Source organism: Oncorhynchus nerka, linkage group LG9a (genome assembly GCF_034236695.1).
Source record: "Oncorhynchus nerka isolate Pitt River linkage group LG9a, Oner_Uvic_2.0, whole genome shotgun sequence".
NCBI classification, from domain to species: domain Eukaryota; kingdom Metazoa; phylum Chordata; class Actinopteri; order Salmoniformes; family Salmonidae; genus Oncorhynchus; species Oncorhynchus nerka.
Window position 1 is genome coordinate 14049983 of NC_088404.1, and position 16351 is coordinate 14066333.

The 16351-nt window shown below is 44.0% G+C and overlaps 1 protein-coding gene and 4 non-coding genes across 5 annotated transcripts in view; 1 reads left to right on the top strand and 4 right to left on the bottom strand.

The window, feature by feature from the left end:
- Positions 1 to 4494: 4494 nt before the first annotated feature.
- Positions 4495 to 4566, bottom strand: trnap-ugg (transfer RNA proline (anticodon UGG)). Its single transcript has one exon. It is a non-coding gene; the product is annotated as a tRNA-Pro (tRNA).
- A 3721-nt stretch (positions 4567 to 8287) lies between these two features.
- trnap-ugg (transfer RNA proline (anticodon UGG)) lies at positions 8288 to 8359 on the bottom strand. The gene has a single exon. It is a non-coding gene; the product is annotated as a tRNA-Pro (tRNA).
- Positions 8360 to 13412: 5053 nt separating this feature from the next.
- trnap-ugg (transfer RNA proline (anticodon UGG)) lies at positions 13413 to 13484 on the bottom strand. Its single transcript has one exon. It is a non-coding gene; the product is annotated as a tRNA-Pro (tRNA).
- A 1623-nt stretch (positions 13485 to 15107) lies between these two features.
- LOC135573283 (two pore channel protein 2-like) overlaps positions 15108 to 16351 on the top strand; it is a 6816-nt gene continuing 5572 nt past the window's right edge. Inside the window, exons 1-3 of the mRNA XM_065022131.1 lie at positions 15108 to 15113; positions 15268 to 15354; positions 15535 to 15636. Coding sequence (XP_064878203.1) covers positions 15108 to 15113; positions 15268 to 15354; positions 15535 to 15636 — 195 coding nt within the window. The remainder of the gene's footprint in view (positions 15114 to 15267; positions 15355 to 15534; positions 15637 to 16351) is intronic.
- On the bottom strand, positions 15915 to 15986 carry trnap-agg (transfer RNA proline (anticodon AGG)). Its single transcript has one exon. It is a non-coding gene; the product is annotated as a tRNA-Pro (tRNA).

Consider the following 16351-nt stretch of genomic DNA (forward strand, 5'->3'; position numbering starts at 1 on the left):
GCTATTAGACTGCCCTCTAATGGTAACTGACACGTTTGGGTGAGTTTTACATACACCGAGTGCACAAAACATTAGGAACACCTGCTCTTTCCATGACATAGACTGATCAGGTGAATCCAGCTGAAGTCTATCATCCCGTATTGACATCACCTGTTAAATTCAGTTCAATCAGTGTAGATGAAGGGGAGGAGACAGGTTAAAGAAGGATTTTTAAGTCTTGAGACGTATTCTGTATGTGTGCCATTCAGAGGGTGAACGGACAAGACAAAATATTGAAGTGCCTTTGAATGGTATCTAATTGAGCAGCTGCTGAAAAATGAGCTCCTGTATATATTGAGATTTAAATGTTTTTTTAGAGTGAAGTACATCGAAAAAATCAAGAGAAAACTGCAAGACTCAATAGAAGACAAAACAAGGAACAAACCAAAAAGACAGGCTTTTGAAGAAGTAACTATTTTTCATAAAATTGTACAGTTATCTTAGCTAGCTGAATTGCTAGCTGAATTGTTTACTTGTTGCTAAGCAGTTGCTAGGGACTCTCCTGGAAGAAGCTAGCTAGCTTACAAAGAATAACAACAAAAAATATCTAGTTAACAGAAGAAAGGAAGACAAAATAAGGACAGAAGAAAAAGGAAAAGAAAAAGGACAACAAAGTGAAACCTCTAAAGAAACAAGAGACCATAATACAAGAAACAGCACTATAGAGAGATAGAACAACAACAACGCAGCCACTGCCAGCTAGCCTACTTCAGCAGTACTGTATCATTTGAATTATTTTAGTCAATAAGATTCCTGCTACGTAAGCTTAACTTTCTGAACATTCGAGACGTGTAGTCCATTTGTCATTCCAATCTCCTTTGCATTAGCGTAGCCTCTTCTGTAGCCTGTCAACTATGTGTCTGTCTATCCCTGTTCTCTCCTCTCTGCACAGACCATACAAACGCTCCACACCGCGTGGCCGCGGCCACTCTAATCTGGTGGTCCCAGCGCACGACCCACGTGGAGTTCCAGGTCTCCGGTAGCCTCTGGAACTGCCGATCTGCGGCCAACAAGGCAGAGTTCATCTCAGCCTATGCCTCCCTCCAGTCCCTCGACTTCTTGGCACTGACGGAAACATGGATCACCACAGATAACACTGCTACTCCTACTGCTCTCTCTTCGTCCGCCCACGTGTTCTCGCACACCCCGAGAGCTTCTGGTCAGCGGGGTGGTGGCACCGGGATCCTCATCTCTCCCAAGTGGTCATTCTCTCTTTCTCCCCTTACCCATCTGTCTATCGCCTCCTTTGAATTCCATGCTGTCACAGTTACCAGCCCTTTCAAGCTTAACATCCTTATCATTTATCGCCCTCCAGGTTCCCCCGGAGAGTTCATTAATGAGCTTGATGCCTTGATAAGCTCCTTTCCTGAGGATGGCTCACCTCTCACAGTTCTGGGCAACTTTAACCTCCCCACGTCTACCTTTGACTCATTCCTCTCTGCCTCCTTCTTTCCACTCCTCTCCTCTTTTGACCTCACCCTCTCACCTTCCCCCTCTACTCACAAGGCAGGCAATACGCTCGACCTCATCTTTACTAGATGCTGTTCTTCCACTAACCTCACTGCAACTCCCCTCCAAGTCTCCGACCACTACCTTGTATCCTTTTCCCTCTTGCTCTCATCCAACACTTCCCACACTGCCCCTACTCGGATGGTATCGCGCCGTCCCAATCTTCGCTCTCTCTCCCCCGCTACTCTCTCCTCTTCCATCCTATCATCTCTTCCCTCTGCTCAAACCTTCCCCAACCTATCTCCTGATTCTGCCTCCTCAACCCTCCTCTCCTCCCTTTCTGCATCCCTTGATTCTCTATGTCCCCTATCCTCCAGGCCGGCTCGGTCCTCCCCTCCCGCTCCGTGGCTCGACGACTCATTGCGAGCTCACAGAACAGGGCTCCGGGCAGCCGAGCGGAAATGGAGGAAAACTCGCCTCCCTGCGGACCTGGCATCCTTTCACTCCCTCCTCTCTACATTTTCCTCTTCTGTCTCTGCTGCTAAAGCCACTTTCTACCACTCTAAAGTCCAAGCATCTGCCTCTAACCCTAGGAAGCTCTTTGCCACCTTCTCCTCCCTCCTGAATCCTCCTCCCCCTCCTCCTCCCTCTCTGCAGATGACTTCGTCAACCATTTTGAAAAGAAGGTCGACGACATCCGATCCTCGTTTGCTAAGTCAAACGACACCGCTGGTTCTGCTCACACTGCCCTACCCTGTGCTCTGACCTCTTTCTCCCCTCTCTCTCCAGATGAAATCTCGCGTCTTGTGACGGCCGGCCGCCCAACAACCTGCCCGCTTGACCCTATTCCCTCCTCTCTTCTCCAGACCATTTCCGGAGACCTTCTCCCTTACCTCACCTCGCTCATCAACTCATCCCTGACCGCTGGCTACGTCCCTTCTGTCTTCAAGAGAGCGAGAGTTGCACCCCTTCTGAAAAAACCTACACTCGATCCCTCCGATGTCAACAACTACAGACCAGTATCCCTTCTTTCTTTTCTCTCCAAAACTCTTGAACGTGCCGTCCTTGGCCAGCTCTCCCGCTATCTCTCTCAGAATGACCTTCTTGATCCAAATCAGTCAGGTTTCAAGACTAGTCATTCAACTGAGACTGCTCTTCTCTGTATCACGGAGGCCCTCCGCACTGCTAAAGCTAACTCTCTCTCCTCTGCTCTCATCCTTCTAGACCTATCGGCTGCCTTCGATACTGTGAACCATCAGATCCTCCTCTCCACCCTCTCCGAGTTGGGCATGTCCGGCGCGGCCCACGCTTGGATTGTGTCCTACCTGACAGGTCGCTCCTACCAGGTGGCGTGGCGAGAATCTGTCTCCTCACCACGCGCTCTCACCACTGGCGTCCCCCAGGGCTCTGTTCTAGGCCCTCTCCTATTCTCGCTATACACCAAGTCACTTGGCTCTGTCATAACCTCACATGGTCTCTCCTATCATTGCTATGCAGACGACACACAATTAATCTTCTCCTTTCCCCTTCTGATGACCAGGTGGCGAATCGCATCTCTGCATGTCTGGCAGACATATCAGTGTGGATGACGGATCACCACCTCAAGCTGAACCTCGGCAAGACGGAGCTGCTCTTCCTCCCGGGAAGGACTGCCCGTTCCATGATCTCGCCATCACGGTTGACAACTCCATTGTGTCCTCCTCCCAGAGCGCTAAGAACCTTGGCGTGATCCTGGACAACACCCTGTCGTTCTCAACTAACATCAAGGCGGTGGCCCGTTCTTGTAGGTTCATGCTCTACAACATCCGCAGAGTACGACCCTGCCTCACACAGGAAGCAGCGCAGGTCCTAATCCAGGCACTTGTCATCTCCCGTCTGGATTACTGCAACTCACTGTTGGCTGGGCTCCCTGCCTGTGCCATTAAACCCCTACAACTCATCCAGAACGCCGCAGCCCGTCTGGTGTTCAACCTTCCCAAGTTCTCTCACGTCACCCCGCTCCTCCGCTCTCTCCACTGGCTTCCAGTTGAAGCTCGCATCCGCTACAAGACCATGGTGCTTGCCTACGGAGCTGTGAGGGGAACGGCACCTCAGTACCTCCAGGCTCTGATCAGGCCCTACACCCAAACAAGGGCACTGCGTTCATCCACCTCTGGCCTGCTCGCCTCCCTACCACCGAGGAAGTACAGTTCCCGCGCAGCCCAGTCAAAACTGTTCGCTGCTCTGGCCCCCCAATGGTGGAACAAACTCCCTCACGACGCCAGGACAGCGGAGTCAATCACCACCTTCCGGAGACACCTGAAACCCCACCTCTTTCAGGAATACCTAGGATAGGATAAAGTAATCCTTCTCACCCCCCCCTTAAAAGATTTAGATGCACTATTGTAAAGTGGCTGTTCCACTGGATGTCTTAAGGTGAACGCACCAATTTGTAAGTCGCTCTGGATAAGAGCGTCTGCTAAATGACTTAAATGTAAATGTAAATGTAAATGGGGTATGATAGTAGGTGCCAGGCGCACCGGTCTGAGTGTGTCAAGAACTGCAATGCTGCTGTTTTGTTCACTCTCAACAGTTTCCCGTGTGTGTCAAGAATGGTCCGCCACCCAAAGGACATCCAACCAACTTGACACAACTGTGACCAACCATGGCAACATGATGGAGGGGAACAGCACTCAACTCGACATCAGAAGGTTCCTAGAGAGACCAGCTCTCAGAAAAAACACACAACTGCATTGGAGTCAACATGGTACAGCATCCCTGTGGAACACTTTCGACACCCTGTATTTATCTAATTAGGCTTGTCAGTTATATGACCAGTCGTTCGGCTAGTTCTCATAATACAAGCATCAACGACATTGGTATCCTGTGAGCCTGCTATTTGTTATAGAAACCTACACATGACTGAATGTCACTGTTTCTGCTGAATATGCACAGTCATCTCCACTTCCCCAAGTAGACAATCATTATCTTGGACTGTACAACGAGCCTGTAGTGTTCAGAAAAGAAGGGCTCGTCCGGGATTTGAACCCGGGACCTCTCGCACCCAAAGCGAGAATCATACCCCTAGACCAACGAGCCTTGTTGAAAGAAAGGTAAACAGACTATTAGTTCTGCTCCCATCTGCCCTGTCACTGATGTCAAGCGTGTGTGAAATCTGAGGCGTGTCCTTAGTGAAACTTTGATACTTTACTCACCTCTACTGGTGATGATGTATACTGCATCATCACTATAGTAAAGTTCTGACCTGAAGAAAACATTACATTTGTCAGTTATACGAGGCCATATATCGTATTATATATTGTATATATTTCCTCTGATGTATAACTCAATAATATATTGTCCAAGGCATATTCAACTCAAATTAGCTGAAATATCCAGTAGAACTATAACCATACCTTAACATATTCCGGAACACTTTACTTGACCCCTTTGTCATAGGTCATAAGGGCTACATAACACTGTCAAAACCAGTACCTAACAGAAGTCATACCAGAGCTGTTAAACTGGTACGATTGTAAAGAAGTGCCGTCTTTGTTTGCAGGTGGATTATTATGTATTTGCTGTGCTTGGGGTCTGGTCATTCAAAGGCACTATCATAGCACCTGCTAGTAACCTGAGGTATGAAGAAAATATGATATCTCAGAAATCACAGCTTTTAATCAAGCATCAACAATAAACTACCTATTTCCTATAAACAACCTATTTCCTGCCTACATGTATTATCTATTTAGTACAGCACTACCGCTGACCCCAGAATCATGACAATGATTGTAAACAAAACTCTACGATGTGGTTCTTATGAACAGCTTGGTTTCTGGTCAAACAGCTTTGATGACTTTGCAGAGAGTATGTCACGTTCTGACATTAGTTCTGTTGTTATGTCTTTGTTTTAGTATGATCAGGGCGGGAATTGAGTGGGTTGTCTATGTTCCTTTTTCTATGTTTTGGGATTTCTGTGTTTGGCCTGGTATGGTTCTCAATCAGAGGCAGCTGTCATTCATTGTCCCTGATTGAGAACCATACTTTGGTAGCCTGGTTTCACTTTTGAGATGTGGGTGATTGTTTCCTGTTGTAATGTTTGTTTCCCATTTCAGGACTGTTTTGGTTTTCGTTTGCATCATTCACTTCGTTATTTTGTATTCTTTAGTGTTCAGTTTAATAAACTAAAATGGACACTTACCACTCTGCACATTGGTCAGATCTCTCCTACTCTGCCTCATCAGAAGAAGATGAGAACCGTTACAGAATCCCCCACCAACAAAGGACCAAGCAGCATGTTAACGGGCAGCAGCAGCGATCTCCAGACTCCTGGAAAATGGGAGGAGATCCTGGATGGCAAGGGACACTGGATACAGCCAGGAGAGTATCGTCGCCCCAAGGCATAGCTGGAGACAGCGAAAGACGAGAGGCGGTGGTATGAGGAGGCAGCACGGCAGTGCGGTTGGAAGCCCGAGAGGCAGCCCCAAAAATGTATTGAGGGGGCACACGGGGAGTGTGGCTAAGTCAGGTAGGAGACCTGCGCCAACTCCCCGTGCTTACCATGGAAAGAGGGACCGGGCAGGCACCGTGTTATGCCAGAGCCGTCCGTCAGCCAGGAGCTGCTAAAATGTACTACAAGTAGTAGTTACAAGTAGACATTAGTTACTGTACCTGCAGTGCACTGCCGACATGAATGACTCATGTATCGCAGGTATGGGTCTTGCACAGTTTATGTCAATAGCTCCATGTAATTCACAGACTTTATATGAATCTCTGTCACAGGAGGATGGTGGCACCTTAATTGGGGAGGACCGGCCCGTGGTAATGACTGGAGGGGAATCGGTGGAATGGTATCAAATACATCAAACAGGTGGTTTGATGCCATTCCATTTGCTCCGTTCCAACCATTATTATGAACCGTCCTCCCCTCAGCAGCCTCCACTGATCTGTTTTTTCAGAATATTCCACTGTTTCTTCATGCTTTACTACCTGCTGGAGATGGCGCTGAAGGTGGTAGCATTTGGCTGGACAGGATATATGTCCTATGGGAGTAACGTGTTTGATGGATCACTCACAGTTCTTTCACTGGTAGCTGCAGTTCAGTATTATATACTGTATGTAAGGATAATGCAGGATCCATTTTGAAGCATGGGCAATTTAGAGAAGATTCTAGTTGATGTATCTATAGTACCATCTGTCACACAATTCACTTGCTGACATTACGACACTGTACATTATATTCCATACTGATTGGATATTGTTTTATATCTCTACTAACTCACTTAGGACAACCCTAAATACATCTATCACATATTATCTCAAAAGGTGGGCTCATCTGGGATTTAAACCCAGGACTACTCACACCCTAAGAGAGAAGCATACCCTTAAACCAACAAGCCTGCTTAGGGAAACCCACCCGATCGTTACACTTCTCCCATCCCCTTCTCCTCATCAGCCTGTGAGTTAACTTCCAGAATCTGTGATGTGGCAGGTTTTGGCTATTAGACTGCCCTCTAATGGTAACTGACACTTTTGGGTGAGTTGTACGTACACCGAGTGCACAAAACATTAGGAACACCTGCTCGTTCCATGACATAGACTTACCAAGTCTGTCATAGACTGTATGTTGTCTGTCATGTGGACTGTGTGTAGTCTGTAAGTCATTTGACTTCTTAAAAGGAGGTCTCGTCCGGGATTTGTATCACATCCGGCCGTGATTGGGAGTCGCATTGGGCGGTGCACAATTGGCCCAGCGTCGTCCGAGTTTGGCCAGGGTAGGTCGTCATTGTAAATAAGAATTTGTTCTTAACTGACTTGCCTAGTTAAATAGGTTACATGAAAAATAAAAGGTTACATGAAAAATGTAAATAAATAGTAAATAAATAGTCTGTGTGTACAAAACATTATGAACACCTGCTCTTTCCATGACATAGACTGATCAGGTGAATCCAGCTGAAGTCTATCATCCCGTATTGATGTCACCTGTTAAATTCAGTTCAATCAGTGTAGATGAAGGGGAGGAGACAGGTTAAAGGAGGATTTTTAAGCCTTGAGACGTATTCTGTATGTGTGCCATTCAGAGGGTGAATGGACAAGACAAAATATTGAAGTGCCTTTGAGCGGGGTATGATAGTAGGTGGCAGGCGCACCGGTCTGAGTGTGTCAAGAACTGCAATGCTGCTGTTTTGTTCACTCTCAACAGTTTCCCGTGTGTGTCAAGAATGGTCCGCCACCCAAAGGACATCCAACCAACTTGACACAACTGTGACCAACCATGTTAACATGATGGATGGGTACAGCACTCAACTCGACATCAGAAGGTTCCTAGAGAGACCAGCTCTCAGAGAATAGACACAACTGCATTGGAGTCAACATGGGACAACATCCCTGTGGAACACTTTCGACACCCTGTAAAGTCCATGCCCCTGACGAATTGAGGCTTTCCTGATGGCAAAAGAGATTGCAACTCAATTTTAGGAAGGTGTTCTTATTGTTTAGTACATTCAGTGTACAGTACATTGTCAGATTTGCAAATGAAACCATTGTCTGTGGTTGACATCTTTTTTAAGTGCTGTACGTTATCATTTGCATTATGAGGACTGAGGCCTATTCAGGACTTTAGTGTTACAGCTACAAATAAAACCATATGGAAGTTTCTCCGTGCAATCATAGACGACATTGGTATCCTGTGAGCCTGCTATTTGTTATAGAAACCTATACATGACTGAATGTCACTGTTTCTGCACAATCATCTCCACTATCCCAAGTAGACAATCATTATCTTGGACTGTACAACGAGCCTGTAGTATTCAGAAAAGAAGGGCTCGTCCGGGATTTGAACCCGGGACCTCTCGCACCCAAAGCGAGAATCATACCCCTAGACCAACGAGCCTTGTTGAAAGAAAGGTAAACAGACTATAAGTTCTGCTCCCATCTGCCCTGTCACTGATGTCAAGCGTGTGTGAAATCTGAGGCGTGTCCTTAGTGAAACTTTGATACTTTACTCACCTCTACTGGTGATGATGTATACTGCATCATCACTATAGTAAAGTTCTGACCTGAAGAAAACATTACATTTGTCAGTTATACGAGGCCATATATCGTATTATATATTGTATATATTTCCTCTGATGTATAACTCAATAATATATTGTCCAAGGCATATTCAACTCAAATTAGGTGAAATATCCAGTAGAACTATAACCATAACTTAACATATTCCGGAACACTTTACTTGACCCCTTTGTCATAGGTCATAAGGGCTACATAACACTGTCAAAACCAGTACCTAACAGAAGTCATACCAGAGCTGTTAAACTGGTACGATTGTAAAGAAGTGCCGTCTTTGTTTGCAGGTGGATTATTATGTATTTGCTGTGCTTGGGGTCTGGTCGTTCAAAGGCACTATCATAGCACCTGCTAGTAACCTGAGGTATGAGGAAAATATGATATCTCAGAAATCACAGCTTTTAATTGAGCATCAACAATAAACTACCTATTTCCTATAAACAACCTATTTCCTGCCTACATGTATTATGTATTTCGTACAGCACTACCGCTGACCCCAGAATCATGACAATGATTGTAAACAAAACTCTACGATGTGGTTCTTATGAACAGCTTGGTTACTGGTCAAAGAGCTTTGATGACTTTGCAGAGAGTATGTCACGTTCTGACATTAGTTCTGTTGTTATGTCTTTGTTTTAGTATGATCAGGGCGTGAGTTGGGTGGGTTGTCTATGTTCCTTTTTCTATGTTTTGGGATTTCTGTGTTTGGTCTGGTATGGTTCTCAATCAGAGGCAGCTGTCATTCATTGTCCCTGATTGAGAACCATACTTAGGTAGCCTGGTTTCACTTTTGAGTTGTGGGTGATTGTTTCCTGTTGTAATGTTTCAGGACTGTTTCGGTTTTCGTTTGTATCATTCACTTCGTTATTTTGTATTCTTTAGTGTTCAGTTTAATAAACTAAAATGGACACTTACCACTCTGCACATTGGTCCGATCTCTCCGACTCCGCCTTATCAGAAGAAGGGAAGAACCGTTACAGAGTATCACTCAACTTAAGTTAGTCATGCCTGCTCCCGCTTTTCCCCCCTGGCGTTCGAGGGCGCCAAGCTCCCCAGCATTGCGCACTCCTGCCACCATCATTACTAACACCTGCCTTCCCCTCGTCACACTCATCAGTGATTAAGTCGCTCTGGATAAGAGCGTCTGCTAAATGACTTAAATGTAAATGTAAATGTGACTATTGGACTCAGCTGGACTCTATCATCTGTGTCATTACCTTCCCTATATATGTCTGGTTCCCCGCTCTGTTCCCTGCTTTGATTGTCATATGTATTTTTTTTTACCCGCTGTGCCAACGTTGTGCCTCTCTTGTTACCTGTTTGTTCCTGTTTAAATGTTGACTCCCCGTACCTGCTTCTCATCTCAGGCGTTGGTCCTTACAAAGTTATGACAAAATCTAAATGAATAAACATAAGGTGTACAAAACATTAGGAACACATTCCTAATATTGAGTTGCACCCCCTTTTGTCCTCAGAACAGTTGAAGATGTTCAAGCGTTCATAGATGGCCAGCATGGTCAAATAATCATCACTAGTCAGGGTTCCATAGCTGCTGTGACATTTGGGCGTCAGGGCAGCTTTTGAGCTGCTGCACTGTCAGAGCCAGGAACCTACCGTCTCTGAGGATGTTACGTGTAAGACAGGACCCCTTTGTGGTGTTTATTTTATTATTATACAACAGGTTATTACAGAGATGCCATCATGAAGGTGAGATGGCTCCCTCCTTACCTGAAACAACATACAGTAATACATAGCGTTAAACAACGTTATGTTTTATGAAGTTATATATGTACATGGCCACATCTCTGAATTGTGAACACTTTTGGTACGTCAAAAGATTCTACAAGTGTAATTTCCTCAGAAAGCGTCTCAGTCATCCAGTGGCTTCATCCCCAGGAGGCCTTCCAGAGACTGTTTGATGAGCTGGACAAGGATCAAACAGGTATTTATATTTTATCTCTATGAAAATGTTCATTTCTTCAAAAGTATGCAGTTGGCGGACTGTCAGTCTAACTCCAAGCAGACTTTCATCATTTGCCTTTGTGCTTGCATTTGCAACTGAAGCAAACATTTGGACCCAAGCAAATCTGAAAAGTTATTGTGAAAGGATATTGAACAGCAAATTGAAGTCATTGTTTCCCTCTGCAGCATCCTCCATTGCCTGAGTACTCGTCTAAGTTCCTGCACAAGGTTCAGTTTATCTTCATTCAGCATTATGTCACTGTGGTGGGGAATGTGGCCCTGGCCAATGTTATCTGCATCTGTGTGAGTTCACTATGTCACAAGTTCACAATGTCACAATATTTAATGAATTAACATAGATGTTTGTGTTTCTGCTGGATCCTAACAGCTCTTAGTTACTACACTAGCCTGGAATCCTAACTGACAAGCTTTGTTTCACCATAACAATATTGAAACAGAGCTTATGAGTTAAGATTCCAGGCTACTTATTCACAGTAATATTGTTGATAGAGATGCTTTAGTGAATGCACACTTCTATGCTTTGTACACTCTATGAAGGCCTGTTCATACTGTAAGTTGCTTGACAACTTAAAAGGAAGGCTCGTCCGGGATTTGAACTCAGGACCTCTCGCACCCTAAGCGAGAATCATATCCCTAGACCAACGAGCCTGTCACCCGGTTAACAACCAAGAGTTTAAATTCTACTGCATGCCACGTGCATGAGGAATTCCTCTCAAGTTGATGCTGTTGCATGCTCAGTAAAACTGCTCAGACAGAGACTACCACCTAGTGGCTATTCTAGACTCTGCACAAACACAGACATGTTGATCAAATGGAAACAGATGGAGGACTCAGCATGGATTTAAAGCATTTTAGAATGGACATTGCAATTGAGGGCATCCACCATTTTTAAAGTAGTCAACTGGGTGTGTTTCCTATGAGTTGGGAGCAATCAGCCAATGAAGAAGAATACGATTGACTACTTTAAAATGGAGATAATATAAGTCCTCTATTTTTCTCTGTTATTGATCATCATTAGAGTCGATTAGAAAGGCAGTAGATATAGTCCCTGGCCCATTTTGTTCACCTTCTCTACATTTGATGTCTCTGGTCTAAAAATGAGTGTGCATGAGGGTGCATTGTATCCCATTTTATTTTTAGAAAATGTGTAAGGTCAAAGGTCATGTACGGTATATGCATGTATTATGTCTACTGTATGTATTATGTCTACTGTATATGCATGTATTAAGTCTACTGTATATGCATGTATTATGTCTCCTGTATATGCATGTATTATGTCTACTGTATATGCATGTATTATGTCTACTGTATATGCATGTATTAAGTCGTCTGTATATGCATCTAAGCTTCATCAATGTTCCTCTAGATTCTCCTGGTGATTGACTGTGAGAAGAATCTCTCTGAACCAGACAACTACTATTTAGAGGCTCAACATTTAAGGCCATTTGATCGTAAAATGTACTACAAGTAGTAGTTACAAGTAGACATTAGTTACTGTGCCTGCAATGCACTGCCGACATGAATGACTCATGTATAGCAGGCATGGGTCTTGCACAGTCTATGTCAATAGCTCCATGCAATTCACAGACTTTATATGTATCTCTGTCACAGGAGGTTGGTGGAACCTTTATTGGGGAGGACCGGCCCGTGGTAATGACTGGAGGGGAATCTATATTTCCGTCTGTCACACAGTTCAAAGTCACTCATTGACAGTACGACACTGTACATTATATTCCATACTGACTGGATATTGTTTTATATCTCTGTTTTACCAAAGTGCCTACAGATATGCATATTTGCTACTTATAGTCTACCATTTTCCTATTGGTAAGATTTTTCTCCCCACTTTGTGATGTTTCAATATACTAACTCACTTAGGACAACCCTAAATGACATCTATCACATATTTTCTCAAAAGCTGGGCTCATCTGGGATTTAAACCCAGGACTACTCACACCCTAAGAGAGAAGCATACCCTTAAACCAACAAGCCTGCTTAGGGAAACCCACCCGATCGTTACACTTCTCCCATCCCCTTCTCCTCATCAGCCTGTGAGTTAACTTCCAGAATCTGTGATGTGGCAGGTTTAGGCTATTAGACTGCCCTCTAATGGTAACTGACACGTTTGGGTGAGTTTTACATACACCGAGTGCACAAAACATTAGGAACACCTGCTCTTTCCATGACATAGACAGATCAGGTGAATCCAGCTGAAGTCTATCACCCCGTATTGACATCACCTGTTAAATTCAGTTCAATCAGTGTAGATGAAGGGGAGGAGACAGGTTAAAGAAGGATTTTTAAGTCTTGAGACGTATTCTGTATGTGTGCCATTCAGAGGGTGAACGGACAAGACAAAATATTGAAGTGCCTTTGAATGGGGTATGATAGTAGGTGCCAGGCGCACCGGTCTGAGTGTGTCAAGAACTGCAATGCTGCTGTTTTGTTCACTCTCAACAGTTTCCCGTGTGTGTCAAGAATGGTCCGCCACCCAAAGGACATCCAACCAACTTGACACAACTGTGACCAACCATGGCAACATGATGGAGGGGAACAGCACTCAACTCGACATCAGAAGGTTCCTAGAGAGACCAGCTCTCAGAAAAAACACACAACTGCATTGGAGTCAACATGGTACAGCATCCCTGTGGAACACTTTCGACACCCTGTATTTATCTAATTAGGCTTGTCAGTTATATGACCAGTCGTTCGGCTAGTTCTCATAATACAAGCATCAACGACATTGGTATCCTGTGAGCCTGCTATTTGTTATAGAAACCTACACATGACTGAATGTCACTGTTTCTGCTGAATATGCACAGTCATCTCCACTTCCCCAAGTAGACAATCATTATCTTGGACTGTACAACGAGCCTGTAGTGTTCAGAAAAGAAGGGCTCGTCCGGGATTTGAACCCGGGACCTCTCGCACCCAAAGCGAGAATCATACCCCTAGACCAACGAGCCTTGTTGAAAGAAAGGTAAACACAGACTATAAGTTCTGCTCCCATCTGCCCTGTCACTGATGTCAAGCGTGTGTGAAATCTGAGGCGTGTCCTTTGTGAAACTTTGTTACTTTACTCACCTCTACTGGTGATGATGTATACTGCATCATCACTATAGTAAAGTTCTGACCTATAGAAAACATTACATTTGTCAGTTATACGAGGCCATATATCATATTATGTATGGTATATAGTTCCTCTGATGTATAACTCAATAATATATTGTCCAAGGCATATTTAACACAAATGAGCTGAAATATCCAGTAGAACTATAACCATACCTTAACATATTCGAACACTTTACTTGACCCCTTTGTCATAGGTCATAAGGGCTGTCCCGGCCATTTTATGTGCTGCTTGTTGTAGTCTTCAGCGAATGAGTAACAAATAATTGCCCGAGTTTGTTTGGATTTTTTAAAATGTATTTTATTTAACCTTTATTTAACTAGGCAAGTCAGTTAAGAATGCATTTTTATTTACAGTGACGGCTTACCAAAAGGCAAAAGGCCTCCTGTGGGGACGGGGACTGGGATTTAAAAATAAATACAATATAAACATAGGATGACACACACATCACAACAAGAGTGACACAACACCACATGTAAAGCACTATCAGAACAACAAAAGGCACAGGAACCCTACATTTAAGTGAGCTGTGTGTAGATTATGAAAATGAACTCGCTGAGAACATTTAAGGATGGAGCAAAATGTAAGCGTTCCTTTCCTTTATTTTCTTAGTCTCCTGTTATTAACTTGTTGAGCAACATTGTGCTGATGATGGAGAGTTTCCCCCTGCTACCTAGGGGGTTCATTCTGGAACAGACAATTACAGGGCTCCAAAACAAACACCTTTCTGTTGGGGGACACAGGGACATGGTAAGTTCTTCAAAATCGCTCGCTCTCTCTCTCTCTCTCTCACAAACATACACAGAGTAAGATCATTGAATTAAGCCCATGTTCTCCACATGTTTCCCTTTACACAGATGAGGAGCTGTACATTCAACAGGTTGTGGTCCTCAAAGAAGATGCTGTACATGTAGGAATAACTTGTTATTTTGCACCGTGAGCTGCCTTTGAAATACAGTTTCTGTACATTACTTTGTTTATAGACACTTTTATAGTACATTTGTTTACATTCCTTATGGGCACCGGCGCTGAAGAAGGCTCCAAACATGGAGCTGAGTTGACCGGTGTGCCTGGTCTGGGCCGGCGCAGAAGATATCTCCTCCCATGGAGCGGGACCGAACTCTGTGAATGGACTGAGTTTTTCCTAGCCACCGTGCTTCTACACCTGCATTGCTTGCTGTTTGGGGTTTTAGGCCGAGTTTCTGTACAGCACTTTGTGACATCTGCTGATGTAAGAAGGGCTTTATAAATTAATGTTGGTGATTGATAACCCTTTATTTAGCAGATGTCAATCCAGACATCCATCCTGAGGAGACATTTGGGCGTCAGGGCAGCTTTTGAGCTGCTGCACTGTCAGAGCCAGGAACCTACCTTCTCTGAGGATGTTACCGTGTAAGACAGGACCCCTTTGTGGTGTTTATTTTATTAATATACAACAGGTTATTAACGAGATGCCATCATGAAGGTGAGATGGTTCCCTCCTTACCTGAAACAACATACTGTAATACATAGTGTTAAACAACGTTATGTTTTGTGAAGTTATATATGTACATGGCCACACCTCTGAATTGTGAACACTTTTGGTACGTCAAAAGTTTCTAAAAGTGTAATTTCCTCAGAAAGCGTCTCAGTCATCCAGTGGCTTCATCCCCAGGGAGGCCTTCCAGAGACTGTTTGATGAGCTGGACAAGGACAGGATCAAACAAGTATTTATATTTTATCTCCACAACAATGTTCATTTCTTCAAAACTATGCAGTTGGCAGACTGTCAGTCTAACTCCAAGCAGCATTTGCAACGGAAGCAAACATTTGGACAGAAGCAAATCTGAAAAGTTATTGTGAAAGGAGATTGAACAGCAAATTGAAGTCATTGTTTCCCTCTGTAGCATCCTCCATTGCCTGAGTACTCGTCTAAGTTCCTGCGCAAGGTTCAGTTTATCTTCATTCAGCATTATGTCACTGTGGTGGGGAATGTTATCTGCATCTGTGTAAGTTCACTATGTCACAAGTTCAGAATGTTACAATATTTCATGAATTAACTAAGATATTTGTTTTTCTGCTTGATCCTAACAGCTCTTAGTTATGATACTAGCCTGGAATCCTAACTGACATGCTTTGTTTCACCATAACAATATTGAAACAGAGCTTATGAGTTAAGATTCCAGGCTACTTATTCACAGTAATATTGTTGATAGCGATGCTTTAGTGAATGTACACTACTATGAAGGCCTGTTCTTCCTGTAAGTTGTTTGACAACTTAAAAGGAGGGCTCGTCCGGGATTTGAACCCGGGACCTCTCGCACCCTAAGCGAGAATCATACCCCTAGACCAACGAGCCTGTCAAACAGTTAACAACCAAGAGTTTAAATTCCACTGCATGCCACGTGCATATGGAATTCCTCTCAAGTTGATGCTGTTGCATGCTCAGTAAAACTGCTCAGAGACGGCCACCTAGTGGCTATTCTAGACTCTGCCCAAACACAGACATGTTGATCAAATGGAAACAGAGGACTCATCATGGATTTAAAGCATTTTAGAATGGACATTGCAATTGAGGGCTTCCACCATTTTAAAGTAGTCAACTGGGTGGGTATTCCTATGAGTTGGGAGCAATCAGCCAATGAACAAGAATACAATTGACTACTTTAAAATGGAGATAATATAAGTCCTCTATTTATCTCTGTTATTGATCATCATTAGAGT